This window comes from Salmo salar, chromosome 10 (assembly GCF_965601325.2).
Source record: "Salmo salar chromosome 10, fSalSal1, whole genome shotgun sequence".
NCBI classification, from domain to species: domain Eukaryota; kingdom Metazoa; phylum Chordata; class Actinopteri; order Salmoniformes; family Salmonidae; genus Salmo; species Salmo salar.
The window spans coordinates 117,307,541-117,332,643 of record NC_138300.1 but is presented as its reverse complement, the minus strand read 5'-3'; the positions used below and the strand labels follow the sequence as shown (position 1 = coordinate 117,332,643).

The 25,103-nt window shown below is 45.9% G+C and overlaps 1 protein-coding gene across 1 annotated transcript in view; it reads left to right on the top strand.

The window, feature by feature from the left end:
• Positions 1-24,105, top strand: part of LOC106561642 (calcium-independent phospholipase A2-gamma) — a 34,334-nt gene extending 10,229 nt beyond the window's left edge. Inside the window, exons 6-10 of the mRNA XM_014125791.3 lie at positions 934-1,105; positions 1,327-1,384; positions 2,082-2,276; positions 19,033-19,228; positions 21,464-24,105. Of these exons, the coding sequence (XP_013981266.3) occupies positions 934-1,105; positions 1,327-1,384; positions 2,082-2,276; positions 19,033-19,228; positions 21,464-21,741 (899 nt within the window). The 3' untranslated portion in view covers positions 21,742-24,105. The remainder of the gene's footprint in view (positions 1-933; positions 1,106-1,326; positions 1,385-2,081; positions 2,277-19,032; positions 19,229-21,463) is intronic.
• The last annotated feature ends 998 nt before the right edge of the window (positions 24,106-25,103 follow it).

The following is a 25,103-nucleotide window of genomic DNA, read 5'->3' as shown; positions in this document are numbered from 1 at the left end:
CTCTATTTCTGATGTCCATCCAGTTTTATTTGTAACTGTGCTATTTCACAACATTTCTGAACCTATATACATTTTACAGACCTCGTATGTTTTACATTGGTTATATTGTTGTTATTAGTCCCACCCTTCAGCTTCATTCAACCACTCCCATCTATCTCTTAACACCCTCCATTTTGGATTTCTAGCAGCCATATATTTTTCAATTGTGCTGTGATGCTTCGCAAAAGTACTGAACCTTTCTATTCTCATAGCTTCTACAGATTGTAAAATAATTTTTATATTATTGATCGATTGACTTTTCAAATCACCCAGAGTTCTAGGTAAATGTTGCAATTCTTCAGCCATTCCTGGACCTGTGACCAAAAACGAGCTACATATGGACAGTACCAAAATAAATGATCTAATGACTCTGCCTCCTCACAGCAAAATCTGCAGAGTTGGAAAGATTGTATCCTCAATATATATATAACATTCTATTGGTTGCAAGAATTTTGTATAATTTAAATAGAAAAAATGAGAACTTTTGAATATGGCGTTGTTTTGCGTATCAATTCATTAACGATGTGCCATGGAATCAGTACATAGAAAATCTCTTCCCAAATATTTAGCAATTTATATGGCACAGCTGTCCATGTTTTTGGTCCTTAAATGAAGTCTCTCTGCTCTGCTCTGTCTCTCTGTCTCTATTTATTTATTGCTTTTTATGCAGGGCCGACAGACAAGTTCCTTACCCCCCTTCTACATGCCTCTTCCATTTTTGTTGTAATGCTGCAATTAGCTGGTTTTAAAATATGGGGTAGGGTTTGTTTTATAGTGTAGTTATATGGGGTAGGGTTTATCCATGTTACTCCTCAGGCCTCAATCTGAAAATGTGTTTGTTATTGGACTAACAAAAAGTCATTTTAAAATGTACATCCTATGTGGCTGTCTCAGGTTCCATCCTGGGCTTCATGCTGGGTGTATTCCAGATCCCTCTAAATGAGTGTGAGGTGCTCTACAGGAAGCTGGGTTCTGACGTCTTCAAGCAGAACGTCATCGTGGGAACCGTCAAAATGGGCTGGAGCCACGCCTTCTACGACTCCGAGACCTGGGAGAACATTCTCAAGTCAGTATTTTAATATAATGGAATAGATTAACTTCATGAATTAAGAACAGCACAGCAGATCAATTCCTCTCGAAGTGCTTTGGTGGAGATGATCAAAGGTCCCTTCCTCTGACTTCCTCCAATGAGCTTTGAGTGGAATGTACAGAGGAAGCAAGGATTTTAAGGCCGGTATCTTGTTCAGACAGCCCCAGTCTAAGCTCTTCTTTCATTTTCTCCCACAGAGAAAAAATGGGCTCTGATCTGATGGTGGAAACATCAAGAAACCCCAAATGCCCAAAAGTGAGTTTTTGTAACATGGCGTGACGAACAGTGTGGAGCTGGCAAACACACGCATACACACCCTCACGGTTGCTGAGGGAGGACCATGAAAAGGAAGTCCCTCCGTCTCTTAATAATGAGGTCACTGAGAAAGCCTCTGGCCATCGTCTCACTGGCTGGCTGGAACCATTTCTATTTCTACCACACACACACACACACACACTTCTACCGCTGCAGCTCCAGTGGCTAGGCTGACACAGAATCCACACATACACTAGTTCCATGTATGACAGCCAGGCTGAGGCTAGGCAGTGAAACAGTAATGAGGTGTTTGGTAAAGATTACACTATGTGCTTGTCTGTGGTGTTATTAGGCTTTTATAACATCTAACAGTTGTAATGATTTTATTTCAATGGGTCCTCAGAGCATTACTGTGTTCTAAAGTATGTCTATGGCTCTAAATGTTGTCACTGCGGTGCTATAACTTCTATAGTAGTGCATTTGTGTTGTGTTTTTAATGTTATTGTCATATTTAATGTATATGCCACCCTTCCTGTATCTCTTGTGGGGTCATAAGTGGATATAGCAACACGATCTATTAACGCCACTCTTCAATACAGGGTTATTATGTACATTGACCTTTTAAATCACCAGCAGCTTTTTCAAATGGGACCAAATGGGGAAAAACAAATCTCATGTACCCTCCTCTTACCACCAGATGGCAGCAGTGAGTACCATCGTGAACAGGGGCACTCCTCTGAAGGCCTATGTGTTCAGGAACTATAACCTGCAGCCAGGGGTGCGCTCCCACTACCTGGGGGGCTGTGAACACAAGCTGTGGCAGGCCGTCAGAGCGTCCTCCGCTGCCCCAGGGTACTTCCAGGAGTTTGCCCTGGGACACGACCTTCACCAGGTAAGACGAGTTTTAGAAACCCTAATGCTTTGCCCCTCGCAATGCTCTACACTACAGCTGCCACCAATATTCCATATCTTCCCTGGCCACGCTCGCTCTCTGTCCTGTCTGCCTTCCCTATTCCACATCTGTTTTCCCTAATCCTCTCCAGTTAGAGGGTTCCAGCATTTAGCTCTCTGACGGCCTGTTTAGTTTACTACTTAGTGTTAATATATTATACAAGGGGTGGTTCTAATCCTGAATGCTGATTGGTTTAAACCGCATTCCAGCCGGTGTATATTCCACAAGTTACCACCGGCTAAATCTATGACATTAAAATGCCTATTTACTCTGTTCCATCAGCCTGCACGATCCACTGTCATCAGCCCAGCCAAGCAATTTATAAACTTGATCTCCACTATAAAAAACATCAGACATTATCTCACATTTCTTTTAGACCAACAGTCTTCAACAGCGGAGATTTGTATAAACATTGCTGTCTATCTCTCTGACATTTGCAGCGTTGTTTCAATATTGAAATGTGATCTCCAGCTGTCCCATAGTAATGAATGTGTTGGGAGTCAGGACATGGCAGACTGCTTTTCTCAGCCAGTCAAAATCATAAAAAGAAAACATGTCAAATGAAAGGAAGTGCAGCTAGTTTGCAATTCTTTCAGCTTCAGTTTGAAGTGATTGTGTTGTTGGCTAGCTGCTCCTCCTGAAGAGAGAGCACATTTTCTATGCCAGGTGAAATCGCGCATCACTAGCTCATTGTTATGGATGTATCCAAATAAATGTAACTAAAAAAACGCTTAAACAAATGCAAATACAGCTACTTCGTTATTTTGGCTGCACTGTTTGACATGACTGTAAATTAGCTGTAGTTGACTAGCAAGCAAGGGATAAGAACGTTACCAGCCAGGTATGGAAATGGACCATTTAGAACGAACGACTTGGGTCGCGTCCAAAGACCCAGAGCAGAAAGACTGAATGACTGGGTACAGAACAGAAAGACTGAATGACTGGGTACAGAACAGAAAGACTGAATGACTGGGTACAGAGCAGAAAGACTGAATGACTGGGTACAGAACAGAAAGACTGAATGACTGGGTACAGAACAGAAAGACTGAATGACTGGGTACAGAACAGAAAGACTGAATGACTGGGTCGCGTCTCTGGTAACCGAACCGATAGAACGAACGACCAGCCAGGTTGGGGAGCAACCCTATGTGTCGGAACTATATCTTGTGGAAGGATGAAATAGTATGAATAAATTAAGCAAAATAATGTAATTTTTTTTAAAGTCATTATTTGAATATGTTGGTAACCGTTGTGTAAAAGTGATAATGCCCTCAGCCGGTGTTTGGAGGTTATACTGGCACGGTTTGCCGGCACTCGACTTCGTTTCGGGTCTAATTTTTAAATTGTACCTTTATTTAACTAGGCAAGTCAGTTAAGAACAAATTCTTATTTTCAATGACGGCCTAGGAACAGTGGGTTAACTGCCTTGTTCAGGGGCAGAAGGACAGATTTTTACCTTGTCAGTTCAGGGATTCGATCTTGTAACCTTTCGGTTACTAGTCTAGCGCTCTAACCACTAGGCTACGCTGCCGCCCTGGCAGCCTGCTTCTCGGGCATTACCACTTAAATAATGTATACCACTTAATGCAAAGTGACATAGGCCTACAGCACAGCAAGTATACTGCATAAATGTTTTATAGTGTATGTGATTTGCACCAGAACCTTGGCGTTGCTACCTCCACACTCTTACCAACTGAGTCATACAGGACCAAGGGTCTAACACGGTCAATATGGACGGGGGTTGATGTAGGCGTTGTAACAGGATTATTATTCATGGTAGAATACTTTGATGTGTCCTTCACAGCAGCAGTCTGTATTTAAAGGACTGAGTTTTTTTATGGCCTCCCTCCAGTATGTTCCTACTTCACATTATCCTGGATCATCCCGATCTCCTCAATACACTTCAGGAGTTTTGGTTTAATGTGAAAACCATCAGCCCGGTAAAATGGAGGAGCTCAATCTCTCTCCCGGCAGTGTTTTTGTTTCCAGGCAGTTCCATTTGGATGGAGAGCAGGAAGAGTCGGTCAAACTAAGGGTTTGGTACCCTATCCCCTAAATAGTGCACTACTTTTGACCAGACTCCTATTAGTGTAGTGCATAGGAAATAGGGTGGTGTTTGAGACGCAAGCCTGCCTGAGATACTTAATCTCAATATCCATTCTAAGTAGGCATTTAAAGACGCATGCCATTAGACAGGAGAAGAGCACTGCAACAACAACATACCTACATCCTGAATCCTCTCCCTCCACTCTCAGCTATTTTACTGCTCAGTAATATTATATCCCCTCTTCCACACACACACACACACACACCACACACACACACACACAGTGCTGGGTGGGGCTTATTCATCAGTAAGCCCATCTGGCTGGCTACTAGAGACATCAGATCATGTCTCTCTTCAACCCCAGGTGAATGACGTGTGGGGTTTAATGTCTGCCTGGGCTTGACATCTCATAATGTAATCCTGGCAATATCCTCCCAATTGGCTTAGGAAACACACACACATTACATCAAAGGTGGAATCCTGTGCTCCCACACTCTTAATTGGAATTGGTGTAAGTTCTCTAGGTGAGTGGGGAACTCTGGCTGGGATATGAAATAGAATGGTTGATGACCTCGCTACTTCCTGGTCTCATCTCTCCCAGAGAGACACACGCACTCCTCATCCCCCACTGTCTGACTGCTACATCTACATCAGCCTCGTTAAAATGGAGAAGCAAGCAGACAAACTCCATTATGGATGTTTGTCAAATCTTTGCTAGGCGCTTTCTAACTGGGGAAAGCTCTTACCTCTCACTGGGAAAGTGGGACACCTTAGGTACTTCATGTAAAAACCACACCTGGGTTTCAACAAGGTCTTGTTATCCATTCCACTACTTCTACTGTGAAGAAAAACTGAAGTCTTACATTTTTTAATTGAAGCTGTGAATTTGATTAATTACATTAGCCAACATTGCCATTATACATGTGGTTGTAAAGTTATTAGGTTGTGCATTTACATTGGGGTTGCGTTGGAGTAAGATTAAATCATAACATTTTCTCAATTCCATAATCTTTCATAATTTCTCCAGTCCAATAAGCAATATTTAGAAGCCCACCACCAGTGGATGTTTTTCTGAAGCGAGGAGTCTGCATAACATGGCGTCTGTGTGATGTCAGAATTCCCCAGTGAGGGAGTCATAGGTCGCCCTTCCGTTACCTCTCAACCCCGAAACAATCGCCGCCTTGTGTCGGATGTGCCATAAAACGGCCATGTCCATGTGCTGAATGAACGCCGGGAAATTCTGGAATTCTCAAGCAACCGTTTCAAGATTGTTTTGATTGCGCTTTAATTTCTTCCCAGATTCAGCAGCCCTGGAATGGTGGACATTTTGAGCTCTAACTGACAGGATTCTGATTCTAGAACTGTGGTAAACAACAGTGGAGAAAGAAGACCTTTTGAAGCAGAGGATCTACAGCGCCATTACATCACAACACTAGACACTACAACCATAGAGCCAATGCCTCTCAGATGGAGGAGCCATACCACATTAAAGCTGCCATTATCCCTCTAAAGACCACAGAACTAGAGGACTTCAGAAGTTGACAAAGGATACCAGGATGCCAGCCAGGGAATGCCATGCATGGAGAACTGAAGAACGGTCAGACATCTCCCTTGGCGGTGGGCAGGAATGGGGCACGTTTGTGTGGCAATCTCCTCTCCCACATGGCGCTGTCCCAAACAGAAAGACTCCTCACCAGCCTGGCAGAAGGAACACTTCTCGTCTATACATTCACTGTCACTCACGTGGAGAGGATGAGAACTAATGATGAAGCGTTGAAGAGAGCTTCAGAAAACGTTCGGTTAAAAACCTTTTAAGATAAAGACATTTTGAGTATGTGGTTTCACATATTTAAGTACCAGTGTACTACTGAAATATTGAAGATGTAGGCTATTATCTAGTATTGCTAGTAAACCTGGTAGAGTTCTTTTCTTTCTGTGTTGTCGTTGGCCAGAAGGGATGCTATTATCAGCCTTGCACTGCAGTGCTGCCTCCATAGATGAGGCGGACAGGGAGGAGAGGTGGGGGGACAGGGAGGAGAGGTGGGGGGACAGGGAGGAGAGGTGGGGGGCAGGGAGGAGAAGTGGGGGGGGACAGGGAGAAGTGGGGGAGGGCAGGGAGGAGAAGTGGGGGAGGGACAGGGAGGAGAAGTGGGGGAGGGACAGGGAGGAGAAGTGGGGGGAGGGACAGGGAGGAGAAGTGGGGGAGGGACAGGGAGGAGAAGTGGGGGGGGGACAGGGAGGAGAAGTGGGGGAGGGACAGGGAGGAGAAGTGGGGGAGGGACAGGGAGGAGAAGTGGGGGAGGGACAGGGAGGAGAAGTGGGGGAGGGACAGGGAGGAGAAGTGGGGGAGGGACCGGGGATAAATAAGAGCTTTGGGCTCTGTACTGCTCCTCCTCCTCAGGGCCAGTGTTCCTCCTGTGTTAAACCCTGGAGGAACATGGAGCTTTTCCACCAGGCTGCTATACAACTGCTGTATCCCTCTATTCCCTTATAGACGCTGTCTCCCTGGTATATACGCACGCCTTATAGACGCTGTCTCCCTGGTATATACGCACGCCTTATAGACGCTGTCTCCCTGGTATATACACACGCACGCCTTACAGACGCTGTCTCCCTGGTATATACACACGCACGCCTTATAGACGCTGTCTCCCTGGTATATACACACGCACGCCTTACAGACGCTGTCTCCCTGGTATATACACACGCACGCCTTACAGACGCTGTCTCCCTGGTATATACACACGCACGCCTTACAGACGCTGTCTCCCTGGTATATACACACGCACGCCTTACAGACGCTGTCTCCCTGGTATATACACACGCACGCCTTACAGACGCTGTCTCCCTGGTATATACACACGCACGCCTTACAGACGCTGTCTCCCTGGTATATACACACGCACGCCTTATAGACGCTGTCTCCCTGGTATATACACACGCACGCTCTTATAGACGCTGTCTCCCTGGTATATACACACGCACGCCTTATAGATCGCTGTCTCCCTGGTATATACACACGCACGCCTTACAGACGCTGTCTCCCTGGTATATACAGCACGCACGCCTTATAGACGCTGTCTCCCTGGTATATACGCACGCCTTATAGACGCTGTCTCCCTGGTATATACAGCACGCCTTATAGACGCTGTCTCCCTGGTATATACACACGCACGCCTTACAGACGCTGTCTCCCTGGTATATACACACGCACGCCTTACAGACGCTGTCTCCCTGGTATATACACACGCACGCCTTATAGACGCTGTCTCCCTGGTATATACACACGCACGCCTTATAGACGCTGTCTCCCTGGTATATACACACGCACGCCTTATAGACGCTGTCTCCCTGGTATATACACACGCACGCCTTACAGACGCTGTCTCCCTGGTATATACACACGCACGCCTTATAGACGCTGTCTCCCTGGTATATACACACGCACGCCTTACAGACGCTGTCTCCCTGGTATATACACACGCACGCCTTACAGACGCTGTCTCCCTGGTATATACACACGCACGCCTTACAGACGCTGTCTCCCTGGTATATACACACGCACGCCTTACAGACGCTGTCTCCCTGGTATATACACACGCACGCCTTATAGACGCTGTCTCCCTGGTATATACACACGCACGCCTTACAGACGCTGTCTCCCTGGTATATACACACGCACGCCTTATAGACGCTGTCTCCCTGGTATATACACACGCACGCTCTTATAGACGCTGTCTCCCTGGTATATACACACGCACGCCTTATAGACGCTGTCTCCCTGGTATATACACACGCACGCCTTATAGACGCTGTCTCCCTGGTATATACACACGCACGCCTTACAGACGCTGTCTCCCTGGTATATACACACGCACGCCTTATAGACGCTGTCTCCCTGGTATATACACACGCACGCCTTATAGACAGGTGGGGAGGACGGGCTCGTGGTAACGGCTGGAGCGGAGTCAGTGGAATGGTATCAAACTCATGGTTTCCAGGCGTTTGCTGCCGTTTCATTCGCTCCCTTCCAGCCATTATTACGAGCCGTCCTCCTCTCAGCAGCCTCCACTGATACACACACACACACACACACACTACGTCACCCTCTTGGTTGTGCTAGCACACTTCTTTAGGCATTCGGCCAGTCCACTGATATACATTGACTGACTGCTGTGTGAGAACCTGCCTCCCTCCATCACTCTCTATCTCTAACCCCCTTATCCCTCACAGTACTGTCTCTGCACCATCGCTCTCTCTAACCCCCTTATCCCTCACAGTACTGCCTCTGCACCATCTCTCTCTCTAACCCCCTTATCCCTCACAGTACTGCCTCTGCACCATCTCTCTATCCCTAACCCCCTTATCCCTCACAGTACTGCCTCTGCACCATCTCTCTCTATCCCTAACCCCCTTATCCCTCACACTACTGCCTCTGCACCATCTCTCTCTATCCCTAACCCCCTTATCCCTCACAGTACTGCCTCCCTCCATCACTCTCTATCCCTAACCCCCTTATCCCTCACAGTACTGCCTCCCTCCATCACTCTCTATCCCTAACCCCCTTATCCCTCACAGTACTGTCTCCCTCCATCTCTCTCTCTATCCCTAACCCCCTTATCCCTCACAGTACTGCCTCCCTCCATCACTCTCTATCCCTAACCCCCTTATCCCTCACAGTACTGCCTCCCTCCATCACTCTCTATCCCTAACCCCCTTATCCCTCACAGTACTGCCTCCCTCCATCACTCTCTATCCCTAACCCCCTTATCCCTCACAGTACTGTCTCCCTCCATCTCTCTCTCTATCCCTAACCCCCTTATCCCTCACAGTACTGCCTCCCTCCATCACTCTCTATCCCTAACCCCCTTATCCCTCACAGTACTGCCTCCCTCCATCACTCTCTATCCCTAACCCCCTTATCCCTCACAGTACTGCCTCTGCACCATCTCTCTCTCTCCCTAACCCCCTATCCCTCACAGTACTGTCTCTGCACCATCTCTCTATCCCTAACCCCTTATCCCTCACAGTACTGTCTCTGCACCATCTCTCTATCCCTAACCCCCGTATCCCTCACAGTACTGTCTCTGCACCATCTCTCTATCCCTAACCCCCTTATCCCTCACAGTACTGCCTCTGCACCATCTCTCTATCCCTAACCCCCTTATCCCTCACAGTACTGCCTCTGCACCATCTCTCTATCCCTAACCCCCTATCCCTCACAGTACTGTCTCTGCACCATCTCTCTATCCCTAACCCCCTTATCCCTCACAGTACTGCCTCTGCACCATCTCTCTATCCCTAACCCCCTTATCCCTCACAGTACTGCCTCTGCACCATCTCTCTATCCCTAACCCCCTTATCCCTCACAGTACTGTCTCTGCACCATCTCTCTATCCCTAACCCCCGTATCCCTCACAGTACTGTCTCTGCACCATCTCTCTATCCCTAACCCCCTTATCCCTCACAGTACTGCCTCTGCACCATCTCTCTATCCCTAACCCCCTTATCCCTCACAGTACTGCCTCTGCACCATCTCTCTATCCCTAACCCCCTATCCCTCACAGTACTGTCTCTGCACCATCTCTCTATCCCTAACCCCCTTATCCCTCACAGTACTGCCTCTGCACCATCTCTCTATCCCTAACCCCCTTATCCCTCACAGTACTGCCTCTGCACCATCTCTCTATCCCTAACCCCCTTATCCCTCACAGTACTGCCTCCCTCCATCACTCTCTATCCCTAACCCCCTTATCCCTCACAGTACTGCCTCTGCACCATCTCTCTCTCCCTAACCCCCTATCCCTCACAGTACTGTCTCTGCACCATCTCTCTATCCCTAACCCCTTATCCCTCACAGTACTGTCTCTGCACCATCTCTCTATCCCTAACCCCCGTATCCCTCACAGTACTGTCTCTGCACCATCTCTCTATCCCTAACCCCCTTATCCCTCACAGTACTGCCTCTGCACCATCTCTCTATCCCTAACCCCCTTATCCCTCACAGTACTGCCTCTGCACCATCTCTCTATCCCTAACCCCCTATCCCTCACAGTACTGTCTCTGCACCATCTCTCTATCCCTAACCCCCTTATCCCTCACAGTACTGCCTCTGCACCATCTCTCTCTCTCCCTAACCCCCTTATCCCTCACAGTACTGCCTCTGCACCATCTCTCTCTATCCCTAACCCCCTTATCCCTCACAGTACTGCCTCTGCACCATCTCTCTCTATCCCTAACCCCCTTATCCCTCACAGTACTGCCTCTGCACCATCTCTCTCTCTATCCCTAACCCCCTTATCCCTCACAGTACTGCCTCCCTGCATCTCTATCCCTAACCCCCTTATCCCTCACAGTACTGCCTCCCTGCATCTCTATCCCTAACCCCCTTATCCCTCACAGTACTGCCTCTGCACCATCTCTCTCTCTCTAACCCCCTTATCCCTCACAGTACTGTCTCTGCACCATCTCTCTCTCTAACCCCCTTATCCCTCACAGTACTGCCTCTGCACCATCTCTCTCTCTAACCCCCTTATCCCTCACAGTACTGCCTCTGCACCATCTCTCTATCCCTAACCCCCTATCCCTCACAGTACTGTCTCTGCACCATCTCTCTATCCCTAACCCCCTTATCCCTCACAGTACTGCCTCTGCACCATCTCTCTCTCTCCCTAACCCCCTTATCCCTCACAGTACTGCCTCTGCACCATCTCTCTCTATCCCTAACCCCCTTATCCCTCACAGTACTGCCTCTGCACCATCTCTCTCTCTATCCCTAACCCCCTTATCCCTCACAGTACTGCCTCCCTGCATCTCTATCCCTAACCCCCTTATCCCTCACAGTACTGCCTCCCTGCATCTCTATCCCTAACCCCCTTATCCCTCACAGTACTGCCTCTGCACCATCTCTCTCTCTCTAACCCCCTTATCCCTCACAGTACTGTCTCTGCACCATCTCTCTCTCTAACCCCCTTATCCCTCACAGTACTGTCTCTGCACCATCTCTCTCTCTAACCCCCTTATCCCTCACAGTACTGTCTCTGCACCATCGCTCTCTCTAACCCCCTTATCCCTCACAGTACTGCCTCTGCACCATCTCTCTCTCTAACCCCCTTATCCCTCACAGTACTGCCTCTGCACCATCTCTCTATCCCTAACCCCCTTATCCCTCACAGTACTGCCTCTGCACCATCTCTATCCCTAACCCCCTTATCCCTCACAGTACAGCCTCCCTGCACCATCTCTCTCTCTATCCCTAACCCCCTTATCCCTCACAGTACTGCCTCTGCACCATCTCTCTCTATCACTAACCCCCTTATCCCTCACAGTACTGTCTCTGCACCATCGCTCTCTCTAACCCCCTTATCCCTCACAGTACTGCCTCTGCACCATCTCTCTCTATCCCTAACCCCCTTATCCCTCACATTACTGCCTCTGCACCATCTCTCTCTATCCCATAACTCCCTTATCCCTCACAGTACTGTCTCTGCACCATCTCTCTCTCTAACCCCCTTATCCCTCACAGTACTGCCTCTGCACCATCTCTCTCTATCCCTAACCCCCTTATCCCTCACAGTACTGCCTCTGCACCATCTCTCTATCCCTAACCCCCTTATCCCTCACAGTACTGTCTCTGCACCATCTCTCTCTCTAACCCCCTTATCCCTCACAGTACTGCCTCTGCACCATCTCTCTCTATCACTAACCCCCTTATCCCTCACAGTACTGCCTCTGCACCATCTCTCTCTATCCCTAACCCCCTTATCCCTCACATTACTGCCTCTGCACCATCTCTCTCTATCCCATAACTCCCTTATCCCTCACAGTACTGCCTCTGCACCATCTCTCTCTATCACTAACCCCCTTATCCCTCACAGTACTGTCTCTGCACCATCTCTCTCTCTAACCCCCTTATCCCTCACAGTACTGCCTCTGCACCAGCCATCTCTCTGGAGTGGCTCAAATTAGATGTTGTCATAGAAATCTCTGCGTCAAAGCCCACTGTTGTAAAGCGGGCTGTCCGTCAATCACGTATTAAACCATTTATATGTGAGTTCAGTCACATACTTCCACTGATCTATCCCTGGGACATTTCTGATTAATGGACTTGGGAAATCAGTTTGCTTTATTTATTATGATGGACTGTGAAAATGTGCCATATGAGGTAGCCAAATATGACCTATTGCCTAAGAGGGTGCTGTCACATGTCAGGGGTCACAGCAGGAAGAGCGGATAATTCCGTGCTCTCGGGTGGGTGGGTGGGTGGGAGAGAGAGAGAGAGCGACTAAATTGCTTTTCCTAACCTGAGGGCGTATTTGTCGCTCCGTGTCTCCGTCTTTCACAGATGAATACTTCATCCCTCTCCATTTTCTTCGTAGGATGACGGCTTGGACCTCATTCTGACCCTTCTGTCCTCTCAGGTCAAAGGTCAAATAGGAGAACCAGGCTGTGTAATTACATAATGAGGCATGGAGACCTTTTGGTTTGACTTGGCCACTCATTCCTAGATGATGGTGGTGACATCACACTAACGCCATTGTATGTTTGTCTCATCCTCGTTGGTGAAAGGGACTGTGGAATAGTTGTTATCTGGACAATTGATTCATTGAACAGCCCGATTTTATTCACTTGATCAGATGGATAGATATTATTTAAGGTTGTGTATCTGCTTTAACAAACACCCTTGATTTAGCGAACCTTGTTCAATATACACGTGATTACATAGTTAAGAGTTGGTTTTATCTGGACAATGAATCAATAGAACAGACAGATTAATTCACTTGATTGCGTAGTAAACATGATTTTGTACCTGTTTGAGCTTAACATCCTGAGTTGAACAGGAAGATCTTATTCAGTATATCTGAGGGCCTAGCTGAATATGACCGTGGAGGCTGAAGGATCGGCTCCTGAAAACAGGGCTGCTGTTGTAACACACTGGGTAGCATCCATCAGATGGTCCGTAATGATTTATGTAACCTCTCCCCAATTAAACCGTGTTTAAGCTCCAGTGCCATAGGCCTTATGGGTAAATCAAGGCAGCAGCACTGGGCTCCAGCTCGGCCTAAAGCCCCTTCGGCCCCTTGGCCAAGCCTTGTCAAAAGTGGGGCACTATATAGGGAATAGAGTGCCCTATGGGACGCAGCCAGACGTTCTGAGAGCAGCTCCTAATGACCAGAACAGCTGACTGGAGGTGAAAAGAGAGTGAATGCAGCATGAACACATGTACTGGACCTAGCTCTTTGGACCGGAGTGTCCCATGTGTTGTGACCACTCATCTTGGCCCTCACCCATTGGCGCATCGGAGAGAGGGAGGGAGAGGGAGATATATATTCTGAGGAGGAAGTTGCTAATAGGAGCTGACAAACGCTGATGCGTTAAATTACTTTTTTACTGATCACAACGCTAGATGGGAATGGGGTTCTATCTAAATCACACCCCCTAAAAACGGCTTAGTGGAACAATGCAGATAAGCCAACAAGTCTTGGCAGTAATGGCAGCAGAATTAATTTGAAGTAGGAACTAACCGTCCCTTAAATTGTAGCTATTTATTTTTTTATTTTTATCCTTTCATCCCTTCTCGTATATATGCTCTTAATGGAACGTGTTCTGCTACTTCTTTTACACAATAATTCCGTTTAATTCGCCAATATCTTAGCAGTCAAACATGCTCCCACAGGTGCAGGCAGAGCCTTATTAGCTAGTAAGAATCTTGTGGCCTGACTAAAACAAGTCTGATTTGTGTATCAACCATTAGTGCCTGAAGGAGAGGGAACAACAAGATCCATCTTTTAACACCAGACCAGCATACATATTACACTATATATACAAAATAATGTTTATTATTGAATTCAAATGATTGGATTCGGCTATTTCAGCCACACCCGTTGCTGACAGGTGTATAAAATCGCGCACACAGCCATGCAATCTGCATAGACAAACATTAGCACCGTCATGTGAAGTGGAAACATCTAGGAGCAACAATGGCTCAGCCACGAAGTGGTAGGCCACACAAGATCACAGAACGGCACCGCCGAGTGCTGTAGTGTGTCTGTCCTCGGTGAAACACTCACTACCGAGTTCCAAGCTGCCTCTGGAAGCAACATCAGCACATTAACAGTTTGTTGGGAGCTTAATGAAATGGGTTTCCATGGTCAAGCAGCCGCACACAAGCCTAAGATCAACATGTGCAATGCCAAGCATCGGCTGGAGTGGTGTAAAGCTCGCCGCCATTGGACTCTGGAGCAGTGGAAACGCGTTCTCTGAAGTGATGAATCACGCTTCACCATCTGGCAGTTCGACTGACTAGTCTGGGTTTGGCGGATGCCAGGAGAATGCTACCTTCCCCAATGCATAGTGCCAACTGTACAGTTTGGTTTGGGCTAGGCTCCTTAGTTCCAGTGAAGCGAAATCTAAATGCTACCGCATACATTCTAGATGACTCTGTGCTTCCAAATGTGTGGCAACAGTTTGAGGAAGGCCTTTTCCTGTTTCAGCATGACAATGCCCCCGTGCACAAAGCGAGGTCCATACAGAAATGGTTTCTCTCGATCAGTGTGGAAGAACTTGACTGGCCTGCAAAAAACCCGACCTCAACCCCATCAAACACCTTTGGGATGAATTTCAACGCCGACTGTGAGCCAGGCCTAATCGCCCAACATCAGTGGCTGAATGGAAGCAAGTCCCTGCAGCAATGTTCCAACATCTAGTGGAAATCCTTCCCAGAAGAGTGGAGGCTGTTATAGCAGCAAAGGGGACCAACTGCATATTAATGCCCATGATTTTGGAATGAGATGTTTGAGCAGGTGTCCACATACTTTTGGGCATGTAGTGTAAGTATGTTTTGGCTTGCAGTTCTGCATCGTGCTCCACCTTTCTGTCTTGTTCTGCCTTTGAATCTGGGGGTTCTACTTTGAAGGGGTGCTAAGCTGCCGTCCTGAACCTTTTCAATATTTCAATTGCAGTTTAGCCTTTGGCACCGGGGTTACACTCTGTCAAATCACCTCAATAGAGAGGGGCTGTACCCTTCACCCAAAGGAGGACATTTTGACCTGTGGGAAGAGCTGCTTTCTATACAGCCATTGGCTACGGGATAGAGGTATTAAAATGAGACTTGCATTACAGCTCTAAATCCCTCTGAAGGGAAGTGACCCCTGACTTGCGTCATGCTGAGTTTGACAGGCAGCTTCTGTTGCCTCTTTCTGTGTGCCCAGCTCATTTGCCACAGTTTGGCCCCTAAGTAAATAATTGTTTCTAACTTTAACCCTCCCGTCCAAATTATATCCCCGGTCTGAAGAGACCCTTTCTGTGAGAACATGGCAATGGTCCAAGTGTATAAGCCATACCAGTATGGTTCTCAGATGAAAAGTTCCCCCCCAAAAGACCTCAAGCAGCGCTTCGGTGTGGCACTGGCATCAGTTGGGAAAGAGAAACTGTGAGTGTACAGCTGAAAAGACCCCACGCATACAATGGCATCCGAAGTCTGACACCATAATTGACATCCATGTCTTCAGGGAACAGTGGGTTAACGGCCTTGCTCAGGGTCAGAACGACAGATTTTTACCTTGTTAGCTCTAGGATTCGATCCAGCAACCTTTTGGCTACTGGCCCAACGCTCCTACCTGCCAGTCTGCCTGGTTCTGTTTACGTTTACATTTTAGTCATTTAGCAGACGCTCTTATCCAGAGCGACTTACAGTAGTGAATGCATACATTTCATACATTTTTTTTTTTCTTCTTCCCCGTACTGGTCTCCCGTGGGAATCGAACCCACAACCCTGGCGTTGCAAACACCATGCTCTACCAACTGAGCCACACGTGGGCAGCAGGTAGACTGGCTTCAATGAGCCAACTCTTGTCTATAAATGCCCCTAACAGGTGCCGAGTCATTGAGACGAGTTTTAGCATTCAGAATGATTCTACTCTCGGCTCACTGGGAGACTGTGTCACACTGGTTATGAGTGGAAGGCATTGTGCTCGGTGCTATTTGAAATCTGGCCACTCCAGCTATCAAGGAAAAGAAGCTGCCACGGCACATCTTAGCCACCGCCATAATTCATGAAAATGGAGTCACTCAGTGGGTCGAGTGATGATAAAAGCACTGAGTTGTTTTGTCCGGGCGGTCAATCGACTTTGTCTAGTGCTTCTGGCTGCAGCATGATTTCCTGCACACGCACCGATCTACAAGCCCACATCCACCAACCCCAATGGAAGTGTTTCCGTATACAGTACCAGTTAAAAGTTTGGACACACCTACTCATTCAAGGGTTTTTCATTTTTACTGTTTTCTACGTTGTAGAATAATAGTGAAGACATCAAAACTATGAAATAAAACATATGGAATCCTGTGTAAAAACATTTTTAATTAATAATAATATTTTATATTTGAGATCCTTCAAAGTAGCTGCCCTTTTGCTTTGAGTTCGGCACACTCTTGGCATTCTCTCAACCAGCTTCATTAGGTAGTCATCTGGAATGCATTTCAATTGACAGGTGTGACATGTTAAGTTAATTTTTGGAATTTCTTTCCTAAATGCATTTGAGCCATTCAGTTTTGTTGTAACAAGGTAGCAGTGGAATACAGAAGATGGCCCTATTTGGTAAAATACCTAGTCTGTATTATGGCAAGAACAGCTCAAATAATCAAAGAGAAACGACAGTCCATTACTTTAAGATATGAAGGCCAGTCAATGCAGAACATTTCAAGAACTTTGAAAATGTCTTCAAGTGCAGTCGCAAAAACCATCAATCGCTGGTTTTCATGAGGACCGCCACAGGAAAGGAAGACCCAGAGTTACCTCTGCTGCAAAGGATAAGTTCATTAGAGTTACCAGCCTCAGAAATTGCAGCCCAAATAAATGCTTCAGAGTTCAAGTAACAGACACATCTCAACATCAACTGTTCAGAGGAGACTGTGTGAATCAGGCCTTCATGGTTGAATTGCTGCAAAGAAACCACTACTAAAGGACACCAATAATAAGAAGAAACTTGCTTGGGCCAAGAAACACGAGCAATGGACATTAGACTGGTGGAAATCTGTCCTTTTGATCTGATGAGTCAAAATGTAAGATTTTTGGTTCCAACCACTTGTCTTTGTGAGACGCAGTGTGGGTGAACAAATGATCTCTGCTCGTGTGGTTCCCACCGTGAAGCATGGAGGAGGTGTGATGGTGTGTTTTGCTGGTGACACTGTCGGTTATTTATTTAGAATTCAAGGCACACTTAACCAGCATGGCTACCACAGCATTCTGCAGCGATAAGCCATCCCATCTGGTTTGCACAGTCCCACTATCATTTGTTTTTCAACAGGACAATGACCCAACACACCTCCAGGCTGTGTAAGGGATACCTAAACAAGAAGGAGAGTGATGGAGTGCTGCATCAGATGACCTGGCCTCCACAATCACCTGACCTCAACCCAATTGAGATGGTTTGGGATGACTTCGACCGCAGAGTGAAGGAAAAGCAGCCAACAAGTGCTCAGCATATGTGGGAGCTCCTCCAAGACTGTTGGAAAAGCATTCCAGGTGAAGCTGGTTGAAAGAGTGCCAAGAGTGTTCAAAGCTGTCATCAAGGCAAAGGGTGGCTACTTTGAAGAACCTAAAATATATTTGTTTAACACTTTTGCATACTACATGATTCCATATGTGTTAATAGTTTTGATGTCTTCACTATTATTCTACAATGTAGAAAATAGTAAAAACCCTTGAATGGGTAGGTGTGTCCAAACTTTAGACTGGTACTATAGTCCAGGAAGGGTTGCCTTATTGTTGAAGTAATCTTCTTTGTAGGAATAACCTTATTAATCTTCTAGTTGAGACTTGCTCTGCCTTCAAAAAGTATTCACGCGTGCACACACACACACACACCCTAAAATCTTCCCCCAGAGAGTTTCTAGCTAGACACTCCGGGCCCCAGAGCTCCCCCCCAGCCTGGCCTTCCTAATGAGGGCTGGCCCCTTGGTGTTTGATCCTGTAGCCAACCCGAGGCCCCCAGCCCCCCTTCACCCCCAGCCTCATGCATATTCAACACCCCCCTCAGACCATACACTCCCATTGCTCCTGGGTGGACACCACCTTGCTCCTGGGTGGCTGTTTGATATCAAAACCAGTCAGAAAGGAAGAGAAAAGCTACAGCTGTGTTTCCGGGTCCTGTACGCGCGGGTCCTGTACGCGCGGGTCCTGTACGCGCGGGTCCTGTACGCGTGAAACTACACCATTGATCTGTTCTGTTACCTTCCTTTCCACAGATGTTCATAAATTATTTAACAACTGACGTTTTGGCTTTTCCTACTTTCCAAACTGCAACAGCATGAATCTTTTAAATTAACTTAGTGTGTCAATAGCTATTAAATGATGTGTTTATTTAAATGTTTCATTTTTGTAACTTTTTAACTAGGCAAGTCAGTTAAGAACAAATTCTTATTTACAATGACGGCCTACACCGGCCAAACCCAGACGACGCTGGGCCAATTGTGTGCCGTCCTAACTCCCAATCACGGCCGGTTGTGATACAGCCAGGATTCGAACCAGGGTGTCTGTAGTGACGCCTCAAGCACTGAGATGCAGGGCCTTAGACCGCTGTGCCACTCAGGAGCCCCAGATGGGCATAGCAATAGCAGGATCATAATAGTTTGTTCTCTCTCTGTCTCCAGGATGGAGGTCTACTCATCAACAACCCCACAGCGTTGGCCATCCATGAGTGTAAATGTCTGTGGCCCAATACGCCTGTCCAGTGTGTGGTGTCACTGGGTACGGGCCGCGTGGAGACGGCTGGCAAAAACAACACCACGTACACCAGCCTCAAGACCAAGCTCACCAACGTCATCAGTTCTGCCACCGACACAGAGGGTACGTCTGGGTGGGTCCATGTACCCTCTTATATACATCTCTGCATCACTTCAGCAATACAAATTCTATTAGTCACATGCACCGAATACAACCGGTGTAGATCTTACAGTGAAATGCTTACTTACGAACCCCTAACAAACAATGCAGTTTAAAAATGTAAAATACGAATAAGAAATAAAAGTAACAAGTAAGCAGCTATAAAATAACAGTAGCAGTGTAACTATGTTCTAATGGCCACTTTGATTCTCACCACATTTTCCCAGTAAGGATGAGATGAATGCAGTCTGTGGTTAGAGTACATTTATTTAACCAGGCAAGTCAGTTAAGAACAAATTCTTATTTACAATGACGGTCAAACCCGGACGACGCTGGGCCGTGGGACTCCCAATCACGACCGGATGTGATACAGCCTGGATTTGAACCAGGGACTGTAGTGACACCTCTTGAACTGAGATGCAGTGCCTTAGACCACTGCGCCACTCGGGAGCCCAGTAAAACACTTCACATCAACAGCCTTAAAGCTACACAGTCTGAGAGGGGTGAGGTGGTCTCAGTGAGTGCCGTGGTGCTAGGGGAGAGTGTTTATGAAGAGGAAAACAGGGTTTTAATCTGCTGGTTATAAATAACCCCTCTGAAAGGGGAGATGGCTGTAGTGGGAAAGATTCATCCCAAACTACAGGAGCACCACACAGAGAGACACATCACTCATCTGTTTCACCACCACTACACCACTGATACTACACAGACACAGCACTCATCTGTTTGACCACCACTGATACTACACAGACACAGCACTCATCTGTTTCACCACCACTACACCACTGATACTACACAGAGACAGCACTCATCTGTTTCACTACTACACCACTGATACTACACAGACACAGCACTCATCTGTTTCACTACTACACCACTGATACTACACACACAGCACTCATCTGTTTCACCACCACTACACCACTGATACTACACAGACACAGCACTCATCTGTTTCACCACCACTACACCACTGATACTACACAGACACAGCACTCATCTGTTTCACCACTACTACACCACTGATACTACACAGACACAGCACTCATCTGTTTCACTACTACTACACCACTGATACTACACAGAGACAGCACTCATCTATTTCACTACTACTACACCACTGATACCACAGACACAGCACTCATCTGTTTCACTACTACTACACCACTGATACTACACAGAGAGACACAGCACTCATCTGTTTCACCACTACTACACCACTGATACCACACAGAGAGACACAGCACTCATCTGTTTCACCACTACTACACCACTGATACCACACAGAGAGGGCAGTTTTAGTTGATCTATATCTCTAGGGTGGAGTGTTTTTGTAATGAGATCAGTGAAAAATGAAACACTAAAAACAATCCCTCCACCATCACAGCGTATTTGTGGTGATAATGATGTTATATATAGAGCATTGGTTGGGACCCAGAATCCACCACACAGCCTCCAGATATGTCATCTGAAAAGTGTGTTGAACAGAGTCAAACTCAATCCATTATGTACTATAATGGCACATGTCTCCTAAACTGAGACTCACCTCACTCACTTCTCTGTGGGAATGAAACGTTGATGGGAACAGCTGCTGCAGGGTTAACCCATTAAGTCAGTGGTTATAGTTAACCCTGCAGCAGCTGTTAACCCATTAAGTCAGTGGTTATGGTTAACAGCTGCTGCAGGGTTAACAGCTGCTGCAGGGTTAACAGCTGCTGCAGGGTTAACAGCTGCTGCAGGGTTAACAGCTGCTGCAGGGTTAACAGCTGCTGCAGGGTTAATGGGTTGTTATTGAGACAAGTAGTGAGAATTGATGTGATCGTTAGATATAGTGAGAATTAGTCTCCAGGTGTGTAGTTTGACAGTAGTGTTAATAGAACCAGTGTTTTAGCTCCTGAACTATCCTCAACCTCACTCCCTTGTCTCTGACCTGCTGTTTCCTATTGGACAAGCCCCTTCAGGTACATCTAGACTGTTTACACATGTTTATTTCTGTGTGTATACTGTGTGTCTTGGGATATTCCATTGTGGCCCTCAAATTATCTTTACGTTTTTGGGACTTAATCTATATAAATGTCCCTTGGAGGAAGATATTTGGCATTTTTAAGAAATAGTTATTCAACGGTGATGAATTTTCCATTTGAACCTGTTCGTGTTTTTAGTGTAACCTTCACACCCCCTCCCTATTCTCCCAATCAGAAGTCCACATCATGCTCGATGCCCTCCTTCCACCTGACTCGTACTTCCGCTTCAACCCTTATATGAACGAGGACATCGCCCTGGATGAGAGCCGTGGTGAGAAGCTGAACCTGCTACAGGCCGAGGGCCTGCGCTATCTGGACCGGAACCAGGAGAAGCTGCAGAAAGCTGCCCGGATACTCACCAGGGACAAGACCACCGTCCAGAGGCTGACGGAGTGGGCCAAGCTCAAACATGACATGTACGATGGTATTCCCATCTTCAACTCCAAGCTGTAGGGGAGTAGGTCCCAGGCTTCACCACCACACAACACTAACTTCACCTAAAACTGGACTCTCTCCTAACACTGAATCCATACATATGTTAGTCTCTGTGGTTGTAGACGGTGTATTTTAGATTGGTAGAATACGTTTACTGTTGTGTTTTTACTGCACCCATTTGACGGTGACTGTTTGCATGCTCTGGCAGCACTTGGAGGGGGAAAAGTCTGGCAACATCAACATCATGTTTCTTATCATCATACTCTGTAAGCCAGAGTAGATAACTTCCCAATACCCCACTAATAGATCTATATAGGGCTCTGGTTAGAAGTAGTGCGTTATATAGGAGATGGGGTGCTATTTGGAACACAAACGGTTTCCTCTTCTGTGGACTGACTGTTCTCCAATGAAGCACTTTTTCACCTTTAAAAAGATCACATTTATATCCTGGCACTGTATAAGAGATAGATAGATATATCTATCTATCTATCTATCCAAAATAATCTGGGATATATTTTGGATTTAAATAGTTCTTAGTTTGTTTTAACTTTGACTTGAACCGAACCTGCCACCAATAACTTAATTTTAAAGGTTAGGACCATAAACAAACATATACCATTTCTGGGGGGGGAAATGACTGTCTTGTCATGTCCAACGGTTGGATATCAAGGTTTTACTTGAATGTATGCCTCAGAAAGAATAATGGCTGGTCACTTGACATTTCTGTTTATTGTACTTTTTAACACCGACGCAGCTAGTGGTCCTTTATTTGATTGTTTTCATGTTGACGGTGATATTGGTACATACATCAGGGTGCAACTTTTTTGACATATACTGTATAAATGGTTTCTAAAAATGTACCATGGTATTTAGAGGAAGATGTTAGCCACTGACCTGGCTAGTTCGCACATATGGCTGCTTTAAATCACAAAGAGTCCTAATCAGGATCTATAGTTATGTAGCCTATACGCTGCAAAATGTTCTCTCCTCTCTTGTTTGGTTTTAAGAAAGCATTACAGAACAATGACTTGACTGTTGTATTACTATTGTGAAATTGTAGATATAGTTTTAAATGCATTAAGATTTAAAATGCTCCTGAATGAAGTCATTTGACGCTGTATTATTTAGATTTAAATCCATGCCGGTTTTGTTATTTTATTTTTTGCTTAGAGTAATTTTTAATCCTTCTATAATTTATTTGCGTGAGCGATGCTGATGTTATGCATCCACTAATAACAGGTTATCAACACTTATCTCCAATTTTGCCGTTTTCCAGACATGGGTTCAAGTACTATTTAAAACACTTAAAGAAATTGAACGGGATCTTCAGTGCATACAAATTCAGGACATATTTTACGAATTGGCTTTCGTTACATATTTTACGAAATGGGTGCCGTTGTTGTACAAGCGAGCGCTACTTTCAAAACTACTGGCTGAAGTTACACACAACCTTTTTATAACGCTTTTTTTTTTAAGCTGTGCTTGATTGAGCTTGCATGGCGCAATAGGATAGTCCCAAAATGGCAAACCCCGCACTCCAGGAAGGCTAAAGCAAATGCTCAAAGTATTTGAAAGATTTCCAATAGTATTTGAACCCAGGTCTGTTTTATCTCCATCCTAGCTACCCTGAAGTGCTGTTTCCCCTGTGCTATGCTATCGTCTGCCATGTTGTAGCATTATTAATGTTAGTTTGGATCATGCCGGTGTAGCAGAGGGACTGTGTTCTGTTATATGCTGCTTACTGCTACTGTTGCTCAGGCACTGTTACAGTAGTGCTGTGGCAAGTGAATGATAATGACACAACTTAGACTCATTTCAACTGTCAAACCTGAGTCCTGTATTCATCAAGCATCTCAGATTAGGAGTGCTGGTCTAGGATCAGGTCCTCTCTCCACATAATCTAATTCATTACGGTCAAAAAGGCAAATGCTGATCAGTCGTCTAAAGTACCCTACCAAGCAAAAAGGCAGTAACTGCTCATTTGGTCGCAAATTAGTTAGTCATTTTTGCTACATTAAATACGTGCTTAATCATGTGGACAAGTATCCTGCCTTTGTTTTGGAGAAAATGGGGGTCATAAAGTTACTGTGAAACTAAGGTAAATAAAAGCAATTTTTCTCAGTTTAACGCTATGAGTAGTTACTGCCTTTTTGCTTGGTAGGGCAGTAATACTAGTCTGAGATGTTTTAAATAGGGTCCCAGGTTGGTGACTGTAGTCAGGATGATGATGATGTCTTCATCAGTCCTGAGCGACCGAAGGCAAGATGGACACAGATATTGACTTGATTTAAAAAAATAAAATAAAAAATACCATTCTCCTATTGATCCGATGTAAGCAGTGTGTTAACATGTATATTGTGTAATTAAAATGCATCACTGAAACACTTTTGACACTTCTTGCCTCGTTTATTATGGGTATTATATCATTATCTGAGTACTGCTGTTTTTTTCCCCCCATTAACAGACAACTTGTTCATTAAAGAATGAAGTGTACGTCCTTGGATGTTTTTTAAATCATGTTTATACATGGGTGATATAGCACATGCGCACGGCACCACTTAGACACTGAGTGTACAAAACACTAGGAACACCTTCCTAATATTGAGTTACACCCTTTTTTTGCCCTCAGAACAGACTCAATTCCTCCGGGCATGGACTCTACAAGGTGTCAAGTATTCCACAGGGATGCTGGCCCATGTTGACTCCAATGCTTCCCTCAGTTGTGTCAAGTTGGTTGGATGTCCTTTGGGTGGTGGACCATTCTTGATACACACAGGAAACTGTTGAGTGTGAAAAATCCAGCAGCATTGCAGTTCTTGACACTTAAACTCAATTGTCTCCAGGCTTAAAAATCCTTCTTTAACCTGTCTCCTCCCCTTCATCTAAACTGATTGAACTGAATTTAACAGGTGACATCAATAAGGGATCATAGACTGACCAGGTAAAAGCTGTCACGGAAAGTACAGGTGTTCCTAATGTTTTCTATACTCTGTATTTCACTGCTATGTAAATACATGATGATTGCCTACACTTACCCTGGTGGTTCAATTTACTGGGCTTCCAGTGATCTTATGGAGGATTCAGACTGAGTGTATATATTCATACTACTAACTACAGACACACCTGAGGAAACACCAGCTGGTGAGTGCAAGTTTGAAGGTAATTCGAAGCCGTTTTCCCTACCCAGCTGCGCCACGTATGCGACCCAAAGGAGAAGGTGAGATGACTGCAAGGCTGTGCTTAGACACCTGGGTAACCGAGACAGCTGCTACCCGGTGATGGATCACATTCCCTCCCCCCCCCCATCCCTAGAGCATAAACACCGGGCGGCCACAGACCGCTCTGTCCTCGATTCTTGCTGCTTACATGCATGGAGGCAC